This window comes from Piliocolobus tephrosceles, chromosome 2 (assembly GCF_002776525.5).
Source record: "Piliocolobus tephrosceles isolate RC106 chromosome 2, ASM277652v3, whole genome shotgun sequence".
Classification (NCBI taxonomy): domain Eukaryota; kingdom Metazoa; phylum Chordata; class Mammalia; order Primates; family Cercopithecidae; genus Piliocolobus; species Piliocolobus tephrosceles.
In genome coordinates, this window is record NC_045435.1 from 36,726,723 (window position 1) to 36,747,003 (window position 20,281).

Here is a 20,281-nt window from a genome sequence, read left to right on the forward strand (position 1 = left end):
TTTTTTTTTTTTTTTTTTTTTTTTTTTGAGACGGAGTCTCGCTCTGTAGCACAGGCTGGAGTGCAGTGGCGCTATCTCGGCTCACTGCAAGCTCCGCCTCCCGGGTTCACACCATTCCCCCGCCTCAGCCTCCCGAGTAGCTGGGACTACAGGCTACCACGCCCGGCTAATTTTTTGTATTTTTAGTAGAGACAGGGTTTCACCGTGTTAGACAGGATGGTCTCCATCTCCTGACCTCGTGATCCGCCCGCCTTGGCCTCCCAAAGTGCTGGGATTACAGGCGTGAGCCACTGTGCCCCGCGAAACTGCCTCTTAATCTGCATGTTATTAAAAGTGGTAATAAATGTGGGTATAGATGTGACCGAAAGCTGGTCTGAGCTGGTGCTTTCTGCCTATGAGGTGGCTCTGCTCTACAGGAGCAGTCACGGCTGTGACACCACCAACTGGAACACTGCCTCTTCAATAAAATGGTTTTCTTCTACCTCCGGGTTGCCTTTGAATTCTTTCCTGGGCAAAGCCAAGTACCCTGGCTGCCTAAGCCCCACTTTGGGGCTCGCCTGCCCCGCCTCAGTTCGTACTCGCTGGACTCATTCCTTTATCCTTTTGTTGTTTTTACATGCTCTCCTTCCTAGATCAGTTAATCTACACAGCTTTCTGAAACTTTATGTAGTCTTTAGAATTTTATAACCTGCTCCTGCTTTTCACATCGTATTATTTTCTTAATATTTCAAAACACCTTTGAACAAGTCAGAATTTCCTTTTTTTTCTCCTTTAAAATTGAGTCTGAGTAACTCGTCTTGTGTTCATTTATTCTACATTCCCTCAGCCTGCATTCTCATGAGTCCATTTTGCTCTATATTCAGCTGGACATTAGACTACTTTGCAAATATTACCATTTCTGCCCGTTCTTTCTGTACTGCTTGATTGTCAGCACCTGGAAGACAAACACCTCATCTTCCATTTTATCTGGATTTCCCCCACTGAGCCTAGAAGACTGACTTAACACTGACTAGTGTGCTGTGTGCTTCACGCGGTGGGTGCTTAATAAACATTTTAAAACAGTATTAAAATGTTGAATAAATTTGACAGCAGTGCTGCTTCTCATCATTTCAAACGCCAACACTTTCTAGGTCCCTTTTCTAGCAACCATTTCCCAACATACCTACATGCCCCCAGACATTTCAGCCAAGCTGGGCTCTCTTTTGATCCATCTTTCTTTGCTCGAGTTATGGAAACATTGTTTACATTTTTTCCCCTGAGGAGGGAAACCCGAAGACCCTGCTGTGAAACTTGAAGTTGCTTTTTTTCTGTTTGGTAATTGGGGGAGAGGGAAGGACAGCAAGGATAGAGAAGGTTTTATTTCTGATTACTTCAGTTTTCGCCCCAGATTGTCTTTTACAATAAGATACAATGCCCCTTTGAGTATTTTCATACCTGTAAAGATGTTTTTAATTCTTTGCATCTGAAGAGTGCTAAGGATTTTAGGCAAGAGGTTTTAGTATTTTAACTAAGATATTTCCTCATGAGCTTTATTCAATACCTCATTTTCTTCCTGACCTTCTATAGTCAGTCAGGCAACATTTCTCTTATAACATCATTTTTCCTATTAATCATTATTTCTTACCTGTGAAAAATAAGCTTACACTTAATGTTGTATGAATCTAGCATGGTAACGTACAGAAAAGCTTATTCTCTTCTTCTTGGGTAGGGAATTCTGTTTTGCTTAATCTATTTGTTAGCTTATTTAATCCTCACAACTTTACTAGGTGGACAGGAGTCATTATCTCCAGGATAATGAAAAGGAAACTCAGAGACGTTAAGTGACGTATCCAAGTGACACAGCACTGTTAGACCCACACTGAAAACCCGGACTTCTGACTCCACAGCTAGTCCCACACAGCTCAACTTTACATAATAGGCCCTGGTTATGTCAATAGAGACAAGCCTGCTAGGAAGAAGCAGCCGAGTGACAGATGAATAGGTAGGGAGCAGCGGTGGGGCAGGGGGCACTGTGAGAAGAGCACTTCGCGCATGCGCATATCACCAAGCGACGCGGCCGTGTTCAGGAAGGTAGGAGAAAGAGGCGGAGCTCCTTGTTAACGCCATCGCCAACCTCTGCTAACGCGCAGGCGCACTTCCCGAAGCTGAAGGTGAGCAGACAAAGGGCCTGAGAATCGCGCAGGCGCAGTTGTGCCCTGGGTCGCCAAGATGTCGTTCTCAAACTATAAGTCGTCGCGCCTGGCCGCTCTGCCCGAGACCCTCGACCCAGCTGAATATGACACATCTCCGGAAACCCGGCGGGCGCAAGCCGAGCGGTTGGCCATAAGAGCCCGGCTGAAACGAGAGTACCTGCTTCAGTACAACGATCCCAACCGCCGAGGGCTCATCGTGAGTGCGGGGCCTGCCGGGCGGGAATAGGGTCCGAGTCCTGGGAGAGACCGAGAGAGACCACGCAATGGGTCGGCCACCGCTCTCGATCAGTATCGCAGACGCAGGTGTTCTTCAAGGCCTAGCCAACTCACTACCCTTTTACCTTTGCCAGAGCTTGGCCCTCGAGAGGACCGGCTCTGGAGTCAGACCTGGCTCGGTTTGAATACTTGACCACTTCCTGCCTGCGTGACCTTAAGAAAGTTACTCACTCTGCTTATCCTCGATTTTCTGTCTGCAAAATGGGCGTAATATAGTACTTACTCTTTTTCAGGCTGTTAGGATTAAATGAGATAGAGCATGTGACTGGCCTAGCACAGTGCCTAGTTCGTAAGGCGTGTTCAGAAAATGTTTCTATATATATATGTATATGCATATATATATATAAAATTTTAAAGAGCTGGTGTTTACTTTTCAGTTCACACTTCATAGGGATACTGCTCTCTCCTGATGGGAATACAGTGATTCCTTCAGCCTGCATCTTTTAAAGACCCTGCAGCTTGTTGAAGTTCTAGGCTTTGGAGTCAGAACCCAAAGCACTACTCATTGGCTAAGTCTGTTACTTTGGGCAACTTTAACTCCTCTGAATTATAGTTTCCTGATTTCATATATAAATGATGTGCATTCTTTATAGAATTATGAGGTTAAATAAGATAGTCTGTGTAACATTCCCAGCACATAATATATGCTCAGTAAACTGGTAATTAACAGGTATGCTTCTATCAGATAGTTTTCTATACGGGAGCTAAGTAGGTCAAATACGATGTTAACAGAACAGGACATTTCCCACACGTTGCATTGGTGTTTTGGAATTTGGGGAAGTTATGAGGATTGAATAAAAGTTACAATGTGCCAGGCACTGTGGTAAATTTTACATATCACAACTATTTGGATAATTAGGCTCTACTACTGTCCCCATTTTACAGATGAGAAGACAACATGGGAAGGACAAGTAGGTCATATAGAGGTGCCCCTTTAGCAGGTGATAGAGCAAAATTATAACCCTGGTTTGTGTAACCCACAGCGTCTGCTTTTAACTAGTTGGCTGTACTGTCTACAGCCAGAACCTTGTTAACTTGGGAAGAGGGTGCAGAAAGACACATTTATTACAAACTCACATAATTGGGTTTGATGTGTTAGTGTGATGCATTAAAAGAAAATAAGGCCTCAGTCAGACCTGAAATTGAAACCAAGATCTTCTATCTTCTAGCTATATGCCTCAGGGTAGTTTCCATTTTCTCATGTGTAAATAGAGGTAATACTACCAGTCTCTTTGGTTTTGTTGATTAAATGAGTGTGTGACACTATCATTTATTAATCAATACATGTAAATTGTCTTGCCTAATTTTTTTTTTTTTTCTTGAGAGAGGATCTTACTCTGTCACCCAGGCTGGAGTGCAGTTGTGCGATCTCGGCTCACTGCAACCTCTGCCTCCTGGGCTCAATCTGTCCTCCCACTCAGCCTTACAAGTAGCTGGGACCACAGATATGCGCCACCATGTCCGGTTAATTTTTTGTATTTTTTATAGAGATGGAGTTTCATCATGTTGCCCAGGCTGGTCTTGAACTCCTGAGCTCAAGCGATCCTCCTGCCTCTACCTCTCAGAGTGCTGGGATTACAGACTTGAGCCACTGCGCCCGGCCATCTTGCCTAATCTTTAAGAATGATTGATTGAATCCGTAAATAATTGCTCAGGGTCTATTATGGCCCTATTTTACATGCCAAGATAACAATGGAGATCAAAACAGGCAAAAATTCCTGTCCTTGTAGAACGAACTTTCTAGTAGGGGAGACAAGAAACAAGTTAAACAATTAAAATCATTTAACGTATTAGGTAGTGGTAAATGATTAAAAAAAATAAAGCAGGGGAGATTTGGAGTGTGAGTGAGTAGTAGGGGAGGGAGGTAGCTACAATCTTAGGCTCAGGGAAGGCCTCTGTTTTAAGGTGACATCTGAATCAAGATCTGAAAGAAGTGGGGTGAGGGACCTAGCTCTCTAGGAAAGCAGCATCAGGGAACAGCAAGTGCAAGGGCCCTTAGGCAGGAGAGTGTCAGGTTAATTGAAAAACACTGGAGAGACCATTGTGATTGAAGTGGAGAAAGGTGAGGGCAGAGTGGGACAAGATCACACCAGGCCTCGTAGGTCATTGTAAGGACTTTTACTGAATAGAGAATTTCGTGATCTGGACTTAACAAGTTCTCTGGCTGCTTAGTTGAGAATTGACTATGGGGGAAAGGACAGGATCAGGGAGACTAGGAGGCTTTTGTAGTAATCCAATCTGTTGATAGTGGCTACCAGGGTGGTGGCAGAAGGCAGTGAGAAATGGTAGATTCTGGGTGTATTTTAAAAGTAGAGCCAACCAAGTTTGCTGATAGACTGGATGTGGTGTATGAAAGGAGTCAAGGATGACTCTGAGGTTTTTGACCTAAGTGATTTTAAGAATGAAGTTGCCTTTTACTAAGAAACACAGGAATGTGAGAGGAGAAGGTATGGAGGTGAAGTAGACTATTGGGAAATCAATTTGGGATATGTGACATTTTAGACGCCTGATAGACTGTATGTCAGAGTTGAGCAGTTGGTTGGATATTGAGTCTGGAGTTCAGGGTAGAGTTACAGGGCTGGAGGTAAAATGTTGGGAATCATCAGCCTTTAGATAGATTATTTAAAGATTATTTACTCCCTTGACATCGTCAAGGGAGTAAATGTAGATAGGAAAGACCAGCAAGGTCCGAGGTCCAATATTAAGAGATTGGGGAGATGTGGAGGAAAAGAGCAAAGAGATGAAGAGAAAATGGCCATAGAGTTGGCAGGAAATCCAAACAGGTGTGGGCCTGGAAGTCAAGTGAAGAAATGATTTCCAGGAGTTTTCACCATGTCAGATGCTACTGAGAGTCCATTGGACTTTTAGTAATGTCAGAGGAGGAAAACTCTTCCTACTGTGTCTTTTGGAACCTCTCTTAATAACATTACTGGGCTTAATGAACTATGGTCATGGGGCAATTGGTATTTTTATGAAATGAAATGTCTGTTTCTGGAAGACAGATCTGGCAGATATTAAAGCACAGAGAAGTGACTAGCAGATTGAGAAGTCTGCCATTTGATAGTCATTCAAATACATTTATAGCAGAAAGGATGTAAAAATAGATGCATTAATCCTTTCAGCTATTGAGCTTTAACATCCTCTTGGACCTACATCTGTGTCTTTACCCTCTTTCTTCTTGTTGGCAGTATAGGCATAATAATAAACAATGCTGCAGAAAACCTGCATGTGCTTTCATTTTAATGTGGTATGATAACATCAATAGTTTCTAGAAGAGCAGAAGATATTTTGGGACTTTGTATCTAGTAATAAGTGCTTACACCCTTGAGGAATTTCAGTCTGACTGAAAGGAACCAGGAGCATTTCCATTATAAGGTTTTTTTGTTTTTTTGTTTTTAAAACTTCTGAGCTGCAGCTGATTATCGCAGAGTAAAATTGTTGTAATTTAGTTTGAAATATGACTGTGAAATTATTTTAGTTCTACAAATCATGACTTCTTGATGTTGGTTAGGACCTTGAATATGCATGTTATATACTAAAGTCTTAAAGCTGATTTTATTTGCTTATTTTTATCTGTCAGTTAATTGGGGAGACTAATTTTGTAAAATCACTTGGGCATTTAGCTAATTAAATTTAATTATGTTTTTGCGGGTAGATTTGCTGTTCATGGATAGTTATTCTAGTATAAATATATGAAAATGGACAATTATTTTCTTAACCAAGACAGTCTGATTATTTTTGTTTAACAACTTTGACCTTTCTACAAAACTTATAATAGTGTGAAATGTCTGAATTAATGCTTTTAAAATATCAGTCAAGTCAGCTTAAAAAACTTACAGTTCAGCTAGCCTACCCCCTCCTTCATTTTCCTACAGCTTATTTGTAGCCTGGAAAGACTATTTTGGTAATAGCATTAGAAAGGATCCTGGAAACAAAATACAAAGCATGGTAGAGCATATGAAATCTGTTTCTCTTCATTGGGAATACTGCGTAGTTCTGATGGTCACACTTGACAATGAAGCTAAAAACAGTCCAGAGAAGAATAGATAAAAATGACAAAGGAGCAAAAGTGGCTTCTATGACAGTTTAAAGATTAGGATTCTTAAGTAAACAGAAAGCTAATTGGTGATATGAGCCTTCTACATACTGGAGGATTTGAACACGACCATCAGAATTCAAAACACACCAGAAATGAAAGATCTTTCCTGAAACTGTTTAGGAGTATTCATGATATACCCTTAACTGTTCTAGAGAACAAAATGTGTCTGTGCTCCTTCACAGAAGTCCCTATGAATTTGTTTCTCAATGTGATCCTTCTTAAGCTCTATAGCTTTTTGTTTTCATTAATTTTAGGAAAATCCTGCCTTGCTTCGTTGGACCTATGCAAGAACAACAAATGTCTATCCTAATTTCAGACCCACTCCTAAAAACTCACTCATGGGAGCTCTGTTTGGAATCGGGCCCCTCATCTTCCTGTATTGTATTATCAAAACTGACAGGGTAAGTATTCAGACCAGATGTTTAGTTGAGTGACAGGGTCCCTCGCTAGGGCCCAGCTGCAGCTCCTTCTCCATCAGTGCCCCTCCCACCTTGGGGCTGTACGCTGCCTTCCCTTCCTCTCTTCTTTCATCTTTATTCCTTTCCAGCAGGAGTTAAAACAAAGTTTTCAGTTACCTTTGTCTATTTTTCGTAGTTCATTTGTTTTTAAAAAAGATGATGTTTATTGGGTGAAGTATTAGCAGAATACATAAATCATTTAGTGCGTTTCCTGTTTGTGTGAATTCTGTTTACGTTGGTCACATTTTGCCAATTAATGTTAAAACCTATTAATACTCTAGGAACAGAGAAGCACAAGCTGCCTGTGGGGAATAGCTGCCATCAGCAGCCTGGGTATATGATTGTAGAGAAAGTCAAGCTGATCTTTGGCACCAAACTGTTCCACATTTGGTACTAAAGCCTGAGCTGCAGCCCCCAGGCTTGTGTTGCCACTGGAGCCCACTCGTCTAGCTTTGTCTTTAACTGGCCCATCTGCTTTCCCATTAGAGCTCGTGTATTTTGATTATCTGGTAAATGATCTACTTAGCAGAAAGGTAGTCCACACTTTCCCAGAAAGTGTTTGCATTTTGCTTTCAGTGTATGCTTTTAAGTGGGATAATATATTTCTAATGACTAAAATGTGAGTAAGATGTTTTTGAATAGGAGCATTTTCTTACTGTCTCTTTAGTTCCTTAGATTACTATTTCTTCGCACACTCCCTGGGCTTTAGACAGTGGGATTGCAATTAGGTTTGGAGTGTTTCATTCTCTTTGTCAGTTGTACATGGGTTGTGCCAAAATGCAGTTTTTCTTGTCTTTTTTATTATTTATTTTTATCTAATATAGCCAACTGGCAGAATATATTGTTTTTAATGTACTTTTTTCCTGTCTATACAGGATAGGAAAGAAAAACTTATCCGGGAAGGAAAATTGGATCGAACATTTCAGCTCTCACGTTAAGTCTGGCAATGATGACTATATGTATTCCTGCCTAAATAAATCGTCTATTAATCATTAAGTAGTAGTTTCTCTTTCTTAGTATTACCTTGATTGAATGTTAAAAACTTATTAACACCCTAACAACACAGAAGCAGAAGCGGCCTGTGTTGGGAATCACTGCTGTCAGAGTGACAGCAAACATTTGCTGGACGTTGAATGAATAAACAAATCTCTTTCCTCATTAAACTGTGAGCTCTTAGAGTACAGATTCTACAATCAGTTGTTCAACAAGCAAGTGTTAGCTATGAGCCAGGCATTATGTTATGTGCAGAGAATACAACAGTCAATAAGACAGAGCCTGTTCTTAAGGAGTACATTCTCTGACAGCTGTTCAAAAAATTGAACAATTATTTCAGTGCTTACTACCTGTCTGGTACTATTTAATACCTAAGCCCTTGTCTGGCCCCAGCTGCAGTGGTAAATGCAGCCAAACTAACACCAATGTAAAAAATACAATCGAGATTCAGGAAAATGATGTAGGCAAGCTGATGAGAAGCAGTTCCACCTGAGGAATTTAGGGAGGTGGCATTTGATCTAGGCTCTGAAGTTCACAAGACTGACAGGACAAAACAAGCATGAAAGGGCAAGGTGTGTTAGGTATGGCTGGATTGTGGGCTACTGTGGGGTGAAGAGATGGAGAGAGGAGGTCTTGCTGAGGAACAGAAATATAATGGTTAGGGGCATGAGCTTTGGAGGTCAAATCCAGGCTAGAATGCTATCTCAAGTTAAACAGTTGGGGTACTGGGCCTCCATATGCTCATCTATAGCATGGAGATAGCCTATGATCTCACAGGGTCATGAAGATGACAAAGAAATAACAGTATTATGCTTTGTAGTTAAGTCTGGAAATAGTAGGGTGATAGTTTCACCACAAAGGCAGAGTAAAGTCAAGTGCTGTAGATAGCATGCTCTGTAGGGCTGGTTTAGATGGTATATTGGTCTTAACTTTCAAAGGCCATTCACGACTATACGACTACACTTTGATTTGATGCTTGCATTAGCCTGGGTTGCCCTAGAAGGCAGAGACTGAGGGAAAGGCTTCTATGCAGGTAGTTTATGATGGAAGTGATCCGAAGGAATAGAAGATTGGGAAGAGTGAAACATGGAAGGAGGGAAAGCCAGCAAACATGTGCCATGAACCTGTTACCTCTGAGAGTAATGGGCTCCCACTTGGGACCTTCTGAGAAGCCCTGTGGAATATACATTGAATTTTCCAACCAGATGTGGGAATAGCAAGTATTTGTCTTGTCTTCATTGATCAAGGCGTATCCCATGCAATTCTCTTGTACATCAGGGTATGGACATACCTTGGAATGGCTGACTGTTTTTACAGGCATCACACATGCAGGAGAAAGGAAGCTTAGAGCAGAAAGCAAGTGATGTGCAGCTGAAGTAAAGTATTGTCAGGTCACACTTGCAGGCAGCTGACAGTGGCAGCAGTAGAGTTAAAAGGTGGACCAAGAGGTTGTGAGGCAGGCACAAGAGGTATAGGATTTCTTCCTCCACTTCATGCACTGCTTGGATCTGTTTGTACATACACAGTCCAATCTATAACATGTCCTTCAAGGTGATGGCTATGTACAATCTACAGAACACTCAGTATGGACCATTAAGGGAACAAGCTACAGTACATACTGTTGCAACTGGCCCATTCATCTCCCCTCAATGTACTTACTAGATTTCTCTTCCTTGGCCATCATTTTAGCAGGTCTAGATTGCTAGCCAGATGGAGTCACCAAAGCTTTCATTTCTAAGGACCAGAATCTTAGTTACTCTATCATCATCAACCCTTTGTTGTAGCAATTGCATGTTTACAGTTGGGCTGGAAGTGGAAGCACCGAGATGCTCCAGTGAATCCCCTGGACTCCAGACATTACCCTTTTTGCCCCATTGTGTAGCAGCAACCCTAGCTCCATGGGTCACTTACTGCTGCCAGTATGGAAATTTCTTTTTTGGTCTACTGTTTCCCAAATACAAGAAGTACCAGGTTATTTTGTTTCCCTGGTGAAAGTGTTCTTATGCCTCAGCATGGGAATCAGGACTTCTTATCTAGTAGAACCTAAATTTGGAGGGAGGGGAAGCACACGTTCCACTGAGTCACTGGGATGGCGAAAGGGGCCAATCCTACTTCTTGGTTCTCAGAGTCATAAATTCTAGCTGTTGGGGCATAGCACTGTATCTATGACCACTGGTTCATTGCATATAGCACATGGTCGTCCCTGAGCCTCAATCCTGCTAGATGTCCTTAAGCTGGTACTTTAAGCCTTTAGTAGGCTTAGCTAAATTCATCTGTGCCCTAGAGCTGTTGTGTCCATCCAACCACATGGCAGTTCTTCTGACCAAATCTTGTTGGGCAGTTCTGGTTGAACGGTCACCTCGTCTCATACTGGGTGCCCAGCTGCTTTTGGAATGGTGAATTTTTCTTTGCTGCAGAAGGCATGGCCTTGCTCCGCAACCTCAGAAGTCAGCACTGCAACTATTCTAGTGCCAAGGTCTTGCAGGAGACTCCAAGCAGCATCCTTAGCTACCACAGACACCTAGAGTATTGGCTCTATCGTGTTATATGACCCAAGTGGTTGCTGCTTACACTGCAGCCTGGATCTGCTGCAGAGTCCTTTCTGGTCTCCATTCGAAACTGGCAGCTTATAGCCAGGCATGCCTAGTATGTGCCTAGCTAATTGGAAGGCTGAGATGGGAGGATTTCTTGAGCCCAAGAGTTCAAGGTTGCAGGGAGCTATGATCATGCCACCCACTCCACTCCAGCCTGGGTGACAAACTGTGACCCTGTCTCTGGAAAAGCAAAACTAGCAGCTTTACAAATCACTGCATAAATGGGTCAGAGTACTGTTCCCAAGTAGGGTACATGTTGTGTCCAGAATCCAGAGGCCCACAAAGTGCTGTGCCTTTTTCTTTGTAGTGGAGGGTGTGAAGTGGTTCAACTTGTGCTTTACTTTGGAGGGGCTATCCTGGTATGCCAAAGATCACTGGATACCCACAAACATCACTGATACAGGAGGCTCCTAAACCTTTATAGAGATTATATCCCACTTTATGGATCTCATACTAGGACACTGAAGTAATGAGGAACCTAATCTATGAGTAAACAGAAGCTTTAAGGCAGAAATACTAGAAGGTGTGAGAAACAGCAATTCAAAGGGGCCAGGGTGATAGACACGTGGGTGTAGCTGTGTGTAATGGTGGAGTAAAGATCCATGAATTCCTGCAAAATGGATCTTAAAACTATTTTGGATCTACAGCTACCATCCTGTGCCCATGAGACTTGACCAAATCTTACAATTTCCATGTGGTTCCTGTTTGCTAATTTGTCTCTGCCCGTATCATTACAATAACAGTAAGACCCTGCCTCTTCCACCCATCTTAATGACCGTTATTGTTACATTGTTCTCCAGATCTTAAAGAATTGTATTACTTTATTCTCATTTTGCTAGAGGGCAAAAACAGAAGGAATCCTACTGTGACCTTCAGTCTTTTTTTCTAGATGACTTTAGTGTACTCCGTAGCCCCCACTTACTCAGTTATCTGAAGTCAACCACAGTTCTAAAATAGGTGAGACAGTACAATAAGACATTCTGAGAGAGACCACATTCCCATAACGTAACAGTGTTTACTATTATTATTACAGTATATAATGATAGTTCTATTTTACTATTAGTTATTGTTTTATTCTCTTTTGGCGGCTAATTTCTAAATTAAGTTTTATTATCGGTATGTATTTGTAGGAAAAAACAGTATACATAGGGTTTGGTACTATCTGTATGGTTTCAGGCATCCACTGGGGGTCTTGGAATGTCTTTTCTGTTGATAAAAGGGAACATGCTATTCTAATAAGAATACAAGTATACAAGTCTATTATAAGAAAATTACAAATTTCCAAAAAATAAAATTACAAATTAGTTAAGTAAAAGAATAAGATAAAAGCCGCTCCCAAGTCCATCACACAGGGATGATGTTTTGGTGTACAGTTGTCCTTCAGTATCTGCAAGGGATTGGTTTGGGACCCCCTGTGGTTACCTAATTCCTCAGATGCTAAAGTCCCTTATGTAAAATGGCTCAGTATTTGCATATAACTTATGCACATCTTCCTTGAAATCATCTCTAGATTACTAATAATACCTAATACAATGTAAATGCTATGCAAATAGTTGTTATACTGTCATGTTTATTTCTATAATTTTTATTGTTATATTGACTTTATTTATTTAATTTCAATCTATGGTTGGTTGGATTCACAGATGTGGAACCGTCGGATATCGAGGGCCAACTGCATGTCCTTCTAAAACTTTTTTTCTCTGTGCTTATATATCTTTTTTTTTCCAACAAAATGAGATACACTGTGCATAATAATTTGTAAATTTTTGGCTCAATGATTTGTCACAGACATCTTTCCATGCAATGACTTTTCTGCAACATTTCAAATAACTGCTAGTATTCCATGTGTCTACCACAATTTATTTAACCAATCTCATAGTTGAACATTTCATTTTCCAAGTGTTTCTTTTTTCTGAGACAAGAGTCTCACTCTGTCGTCCAGGCTGGAGTGCAGTGGCGCGATCTCAGCTCACTGCAACCTCTGCTCCCTGAGTTCAAGTAATTCTCCTGCCTCAGCCTCCCAAGTAGCTGGGATTACAGGCATGCACCACCATGCCTGGCTAATTTTTGTATTTTTAGTAGAGACAGGGTTTCACCATGTTGGCCAGGCTGGTCTCGAATTCCTGACCTCAGGTGATCTGCCCACCTCGGCCTCCCAAAGTGGTGAGATTAAGGGCGTGAGCCACTGTGCCCGACTCATTTTCCAATTTTTTTGCTGTTTAATTAATGTAATGAACGCTCATGCCATGAATTTTTGTGTGTGTCTTAACTTTTCTCATAGGATAAATTTCTGGGTCAATAAGTATTCAAATGTTTTGTTTTGGGTGTAAATATGAAAGGTTTTATAATTTTATATTCCTGGGCAATGAATGCAGTGTCTGTTCCTGTACCCCGAACACAGTCACAGAAGCCAAACTCTTTGCCCTTGTATCCTTGCTCTGTCACTTACTGGTGAAGTGACCTGGAAAGTTTTTACATTCTTTGTGCCTCAGTTTCTTTATCTTTATAATAGATGTACTAATAACACATAGTATTGTTTAATGATTTATTACTAATAAATGCAGGGTCTCACTTTATTGCCCTGACTGGAATGTAGTGGCACCATCATGGCTCACTGCAGCCTTGACTTCCTGGGCTGAAGATCCTCCCGCCTCAGCCTCCCAAGTAGCTGGGACTACAGGCAAGTGCTACCATGCCCTGCTGGTTTTTGTATTTTTTTTGGAGAGACAGGGTGTTGCCATGTTGCCCAGGCTGATCTCGAAGTCTTGGGCTCGCTCAGGTGATCCACCCACCTCAGCCTCTCAAAGTGCTGGGATTACAGGCATGAGCTGCTGTGCCCAGCCTGTATTTCTTTCTTTCTCTCTCTCTCTCTTTTTAATTGAAAATAGAGAGGAGGTCTTACTATATTTCCCAGGCTGGTCTTGAACTCCTGAGTTTAACTGGTCTGCCCACCTTGGCCACCCAAAGTGCTAGGATAACAGGTGTGAGCCACCCGACCTGGCTCTGTTTTTCTGATAGATCTTTTTTCTTAATGATTTTAAGGCTTAAACAATATATATTAAAGACATTAATTCTTGATCATACTAGTCTTCTTTCATCAGGAGTTATTTTTGTACCCCTCAGTAACAGGAAAAATATTTACAGTATATTCTTGGTACCTAAATGTTGAAAGAAGGCAGTACCTGAAGGAATTTTTACGTAGCAGGATTTTTTAAAAACATGTTTTAACGTTAGGAATTATTGAACAGTGTGTTCTTGTGGGTTTAATCAGTTTCAATAGATTTTTTTTATCAGTCAGGAACAACGAAATGTCTGAAATCACACCAGGAGGTGGTCTGGTGCGGGCAACAATTGCCACCTCATCTGAGACCCACATGCTACCATCTGTCTGACCAATGCACTAGCTCTGGGCACTGGGCACAGGAGCTCACTCTGGTACTATTGAGCATCCAAAAAATGATGTGTGCAATGAGAAAGGTAACCAAGAACCAGATCATAAAGCCCTTATCACATAAAGAGTTTAGGCTTTAGCCTGAAGGCAGTGAGAGTCACTGAAGGGATTAAGCGGGACAAACCTGATTGGATTTTCATTTCTGGAAAATCATCTGGTTCCTGGATGGAGGATGATTGCAGGACAAGAGAGGCTGCAGGAGGACCATAATCATGTTCATTTTCAATCAGACATAATTTTCAATTTTTGAGACAGCCCTCAATGCAGAACAAAGCAACCCCTGCCAATACCAAGATGACTCATTTGGATGTGAACTTGTTGAAAGCTTTATGAAAGTCTAAATACATTATCTCTATGAGTTCTCCTTTATGCACATGCATGAGGAGTCAGTCTTATAATTCCTTACACTTTTATAACAACCTTTCCCTGTCCCTGTAACAATATTGCTTCCCTAACAGGCTGGTTCAAGTATTATGTCTTTTTACCCTTTATTGTGGATCCTGGAGGAAAAGATAACATCCATGCTCTGATTGAAATCCCAGTGGGTCCACTCTCTGATTTATTTTCCTTTTTACGTTTTCTCATTCCTAGTGGCACCTGGCAGTCTTCTCATAGCTTATTATCTATCTCTATATTCCTCAGGATAATTAATGGGGTATTTGAAAAAATCAGAGATCTGCACAAGAAGCTCTCTCGATCAAATTTGTATGGTTACAAAATATGGATAGCACTTTAAAATTACTAAAAATGTAATTCTATACATATATTCAAAGATTCTGGATTTTCAAAGCTTTCACTGCCACTGTCTTTTTTTAAAAAACCTTTTATTTTGGGTTCAGGGGTACATGTGCAGTTTTGTTATATAGGTAAATTGTGTGTTGCAGGGATTTGGCATACAGATTATTTCATCATGCAGATACTAAGCATAGTACCTGATAGGTAGTTTTTTGATCCTCACCCTCCACCCTCCTCCCACCCTCCACCAGTGGTCTATTGTTTCTTTCTTTGTGTCCGTGTGTACCCAAGGTTTAGCTTCCACTTATGAGTGAGAACATGCAGTATTTGGTTTTCTGTTCCTGTATTTGTTTGCTTAGGATAATGGCCTCCACCTCCATCCATGTTGTTGCAAAGGACATGATTTCATTCTTTTTTATGGCTGTGTAATATTCCATGGTGTATATGTACCAGATTTCTTTATCCAATCCACCATTGACTTGATCCACTTTGATGATTCTGTGTCTTTACTATTGTAAATGGCATTGCAAGGAACACACAAGTGCAAGTGTCTTTTTGGTAGAATGATTTATATTCCTTTGGATCTATACCTATAATGGGATTGCTGGGTCAAATGGTAGTTCTGTTTTAAGTCATTTGAGAAATCTCTAGACTGCTTTCCACAATGGTTGAACTAATTTACATTCCTTCTACCAGTATATAAGCATTCCCTTTTCTCTGCATCCTCATCAGCATCTGTAATTTTTTGACACACTGCCACTTTCTACCTTTGTGTGAACAAATAGAATTTTATCGTGTTTCTATTCCTCATTTAGAGAACCCACTTATACCTATAAATATGACTAATACTTCCAATAGTTTCCCCTATGGCTGCATTGTTTACAGCCATTTCTGTGGTAAGATAGAGACTCTTCATTCTGCAGCTACTCACTGTGGCCTGGAGAGACATGGCGCCACATCACCTATTTGGAGAATCTTCATTTTGAGTTACCAAGAAAGAACAGAGCACATCAATCTCATTGCCAAGCTTCAGGATTCAAAGTATTAAAGGAAGCTCAATTCCTGACCTCTGAATTTCCTGGAGCTGGATGGCTAGTGGAGCATCTGAGATTTCTGGAGCAAACCTGGCACTAGAGTTCACTTGTCCCCTTAATCACAAGGAGTATCACGTTATCAGTTTTGAGTTATTATTCACTTCTATCACCAACTGTATTTAAGTAATTCACCTATTATTTAATAACTACGCTTTGAGGAATCTTGGCACTGGGGGAAGGAGAAATTTGTCTGAGGTTGCTCCATAAATCAGTATAGGAGGTACTCAGGGGCTGAATTCTGGTATGAAATTATTGAGGGTAGGAGGAGAAGGTGGTAGGAGACTCCTGAAACTTTGCAGATTTAAGCACTTAAAAAAAAAAACAAACTCACATTAGACTGGGCATGGTGGCTCACGCCTGTAATCCCAGCACTTTGGGAGGCCAAGGTAGGTGGATCACTTGAGGTCAGGAGTTCAAGACCAGCCTGGCCAATATGGCAAAACCCTGTCTCTACTAAAAATACAAAAATTAGCTGAGCATGGTGGCACACACCTGTAATCCCAGCTACTTGCGAGGTTGAAGCAGGAGAATCACTTGAACCCAGGAGCAGAGGTTGCAGTGAGCCAAGATCATGCCATTGCATTCCAGCCTGGGTGACAAAGAAAGACTCCATCTCAAACAACAACAACAAAAACAACTTACATTATATGTTTCATATCCATTAAAAACATGAGTTTTCTAAAGAGGGTTTTACTCATATTTTATAGAAAATGGAGAAAACATCAGGGAGTATTATTATTTTGTATGGGATGACTTGGGAGGAGGGTAGATGGAGATGGAACTGACCAACTTCCCTGAAGCCATCTATTATAAGCTGAGTAGGCAGCTTACCCTCCAAAATCATGTGGTGCAGAAAGGGTGGCCCAGAAGTGATTTGGTCCTTTCAGAACAGTTTTTCAGGCCGCAAGGAGGAAGAGCTGCTGTCAGTCTGCAGATACTGGGGATGGTTGGATTTCTGGAGATGCTGGGGTGGAGGAGCCTATGTCCTATTGAATTCTTGTAGGTGTGCAGACCTCCTCTGCACTGATCAAACACTTATTGAGCCCCTATTATTTGCTGAGCATTGAGGATACTAATATGAAGAAGATACAGCTCCTTCTTAGAGGAACTTATAGTGGACAAAGACAGTTACAGCAGCCAACACTACTAACTCTGACTTGTGTTCCAGGCACTATGCTAAACTAAGGGCTTTACACACCTCTCGAAATACCTCAAAACAACCCTTTCAGGTAGGTCCTAATAGCCCCTTTATGCCAAAGAGATTTAGAAGGTTTAAATACTTTGCCTGAGTCCATGGAGCTAATAAGATGGGACTTAAATCTGAGCAGTCTGACTCCAGAGAACGTATCTTCAACCATGTTTTGAAAGGGATAAAGACTGATGCATTGGGGATCCAGGTACTGAGAAAGGACACCTGATCCAGCCTGGAGGGTTTAAGAGATGGTGACTTAGAGAACAAGGATTCCTGCTTCTGTCAGAGGTGTTCAAACCAGAGTGACTCCATCTTAAATAGGGATTGAGTAAAATAAGGCTGAGACCCTACTGGGCTGCATTCCCAGGAGGTTAGGCATTCTAAGTCACAGGATGAGATAGGAGGTCAGCACAAGATACAGGTCATAAAGACCTTGCTGATAAAACAGTTTGCAGTAAAGAAGCCAGCCAAATCCCATGAAAACCAAGATGGCGACGAAAGTGACCTCTGGTCATCCTTGCTGCTCATTAAATGCTAATTGTAATGCATTTGTCTGCTAAAAGACAAAATCCATGACAAGATACACCAGATCCAAGACAGTTTACATATGCCATGAAAAAGGAAGTTACCCTATATAGTCAAAAAAGGGGAGGAACCCTCAGTTCTGGGAATTGCCCACCCCTTTCCTGGAAAACTCATGAATAGTCCACCCCTCGTTCAGCATATAATCAAGAAATAACTATAAGTATCCTTAGTCCAGCAGCCCAAGCTGCTGCTCTGCCTATAGAGTAGCCATTATTTTATTTGTTTGCTTTCTTAATGAACTTTCTTTCACTTTATTGACTCACTCTGAATTCTTTCTTGGGCAAGATCCAAGAACCCTCTCTTGTGGTCCAGATTGGGATCCCCTTCCAGTAACACTTGTACTTTTAGGTTTTCTAGCACATTCACAGACTTATAGAATGTTAGAGCTGGAAGGATCTTTAAAGATCTGCTAGTCTCACAGTCTAACTCTGTAGGAAAAGTTTGGACAGGAGAAATGACTTGTCCAGTTCTTCGAGAAACCCTACAAATTCAAGGATTAAGATTCTAGGTTTTGATTAGGAACTACTGTTCCGATTGCCCATGTCACCTGCTTGTGATTAGAAGTGAAACTGTCAGGCACTAAAAACGATGACCAGTTGACTTTCCTTACCTCATACAAACAGAAGACTTGAAAAGCCATTTTAATGGGGAAAGATTTAGGAAGAAATCAGGCAGATGTTTGAAGCAGTTTTGTGTGTGTGTAAAGTATTAGCAGATTTGTCTCTTCTTGGGGCTGTGAAAATGAAGATATTAGATTCAAACCCAATGTCTCCCATATTGTTCTTGCTGGAGTACCACAATACAAGAATCCATGGCGGGCACTAGCTATTGCCCACCAATAGTGCCTACCTTTTATTTCTTTCCAATAGAATCCTGATTTGTTCAAGAGGCTGGTGGGGATCCCTTTATCTCAGGGAGGGTGAGCATGACCCCAGCCCCAGAGAGTGAATCAGGGATTCACAGGGATTGGTGTAAGGGTGGTCGTGTGACCCGGTTCTGCCTATGGGGCCTAAGGAGAAATCTGCAGGGAGGGCTTCCTTTCCTTCCTCAGGAAAGAGCTTTCTGTTCATTCATCCTTTTGGTTTCTCCCCCTTCCTTTGACCTGGAACATGCATGTGAGGCCTAAAAATGAAGACAATAAGACAAAATGCCAGGAACAGAAAATCAGAAAGCACGTGTGTCTGGGATGAGTTTATCATTTTCCCTATCCTGAACTGCCAAACCTCAGACTTTTTCTTTTGGGAGATAAAGCCTTAGATGTTAAGCTAATGTTAGATTTTCATATACTTACAATTGAATGCACTCTTAATACATATAAAGAGAAGTGATATCAAACAATATGCCTGCCCTTCAGATTCTAATTTTATTCATAGAATCCAAGATAAAGGTAGTAAATGCTCATGAATGAGCGAAACTGCCCCATTTGTTAAATTTCTCTTCCAGGGACTGTATAGAGTTGCATACACTTGGTTATAGGGTTTACAGCGTTTCACAGTCAATAGTGCCATGGTGGGTTGAGTCGAAGCTTCTAACATAACTTGAGCTTTTAAAAACCTAGTTTAGGCTAATTGGAGTCCTAGGGGCCCCCATAATCTAGATGATGTCGCATCTGTGCTCTTACATACTACACTGCCTCACAAAAGTATAAATTTTGAATGTACCTCAGATTTTGTGATGTAATTATATAAAGACAATAGCTAAAGAGCCATTATCTTATAATGGCTAATATTCATGTATGCTCGCCATGTTCCGAAAACCGTGTGGGTGCCTCTAGTGCATTATCTCATTTAACTCTCAGAAAACCCCTGTGAAATAAATCATTTACTTCTTTCAAACGAGGAAGGTAAGACTTAGAGAAGTTGAATCACTTGCCCAAGCTCATTCAGCTATGAAACTGCAGTCTGGATTCCAGGGCCTGTATTCTTAATGACTATTCTTTTGAAAAAATTAAACTAATTGATGATGGTTATTATATTGATAATTTGACAATTATATTAAAAACTAATATATCAAGATCCAAATTTTAAAAACACCCTGAAATAATAGCTACTTGTTATATAGTGCTTATTATGTAAGAGGTTCTAGTCTAAGCAATTTTCCTGTCTTAACTCATTTAATACACTAACACTATGAGGTGGGTACTATCATTATTATTTTCGAGCTGAGGAAAAAGAAAGAGAGGTTAAGTAACTTGTTCAGGATCACACAGCTAACATGTTGTAGAATCTGAATTTAAACCCAGGCAGTCTGGCTTTAGCATCTATTCTCTTATCTATACACTACTCTGCCTCACAAAAGGATACATTTTGGACATAACTCAGGTTTGGTGATGTAGTTATATAAAGTTAATTATATCAAATTGAAGTCTAGCCGATTACTAAATATAATAAAGAAGTTTAAATGCTAGCACTCAAGCCTATTTTTTCATTTTAATAGTTAAATATCTTTCTAGAAGGACACAACTTCCTTCACACGTGAAAAAGTGATAACTCTTTCGTCACTCTGGAAAGTCACAATACAGAAACAGCACATTAATTTGTAACTTACAGAAAGTTTATATCTAAGCCTTAGGTTTTTTTAAACTTCCCTCTCCTCCTTCCTTTGATACAGCC

At 40.9% G+C, this 20,281-nt stretch overlaps 1 protein-coding gene across 1 annotated transcript; it reads left to right on the forward strand.

Moving 5' to 3' along the window:
- Positions 1 to 2,161: 2,161 nt before the first annotated feature.
- On the forward strand, positions 2,162 to 8,021 carry NDUFB4 (NADH:ubiquinone oxidoreductase subunit B4). Its single transcript, XM_023214373.1, has 3 exons — positions 2,162 to 2,388; positions 6,822 to 6,968; positions 7,901 to 8,021. The coding sequence occupies exons 1-3, from the start codon at positions 2,209 to 2,211 to the stop codon at positions 7,961 to 7,963; spliced, it is 390 nt and encodes a 129-aa protein (XP_023070141.1). The 5' UTR covers positions 2,162 to 2,208; the 3' UTR covers positions 7,964 to 8,021.
- Positions 8,022 to 20,281: the final 12,260 nt, after the last annotated feature.

Coding starts and splice junctions, on each gene's coding strand:
- NDUFB4 (XM_023214373.1), top strand. CDS start 2,209: ATGTCGTTCTCAAACTATAAGTCGTCGCGCCTGGCCGCTCTGCCCGAG. Junction 2,389..6,821: donor CCAACCGCCGAGGGCTCATC/GTGAGTGCGGGG, acceptor CATTAATTTTAG/GAAAATCCTGCCTTGCTTCG. Junction 6,969..7,900: donor GTATTATCAAAACTGACAGG/GTAAGTATTCAG, acceptor CTGTCTATACAG/GATAGGAAAGAAAAACTTAT.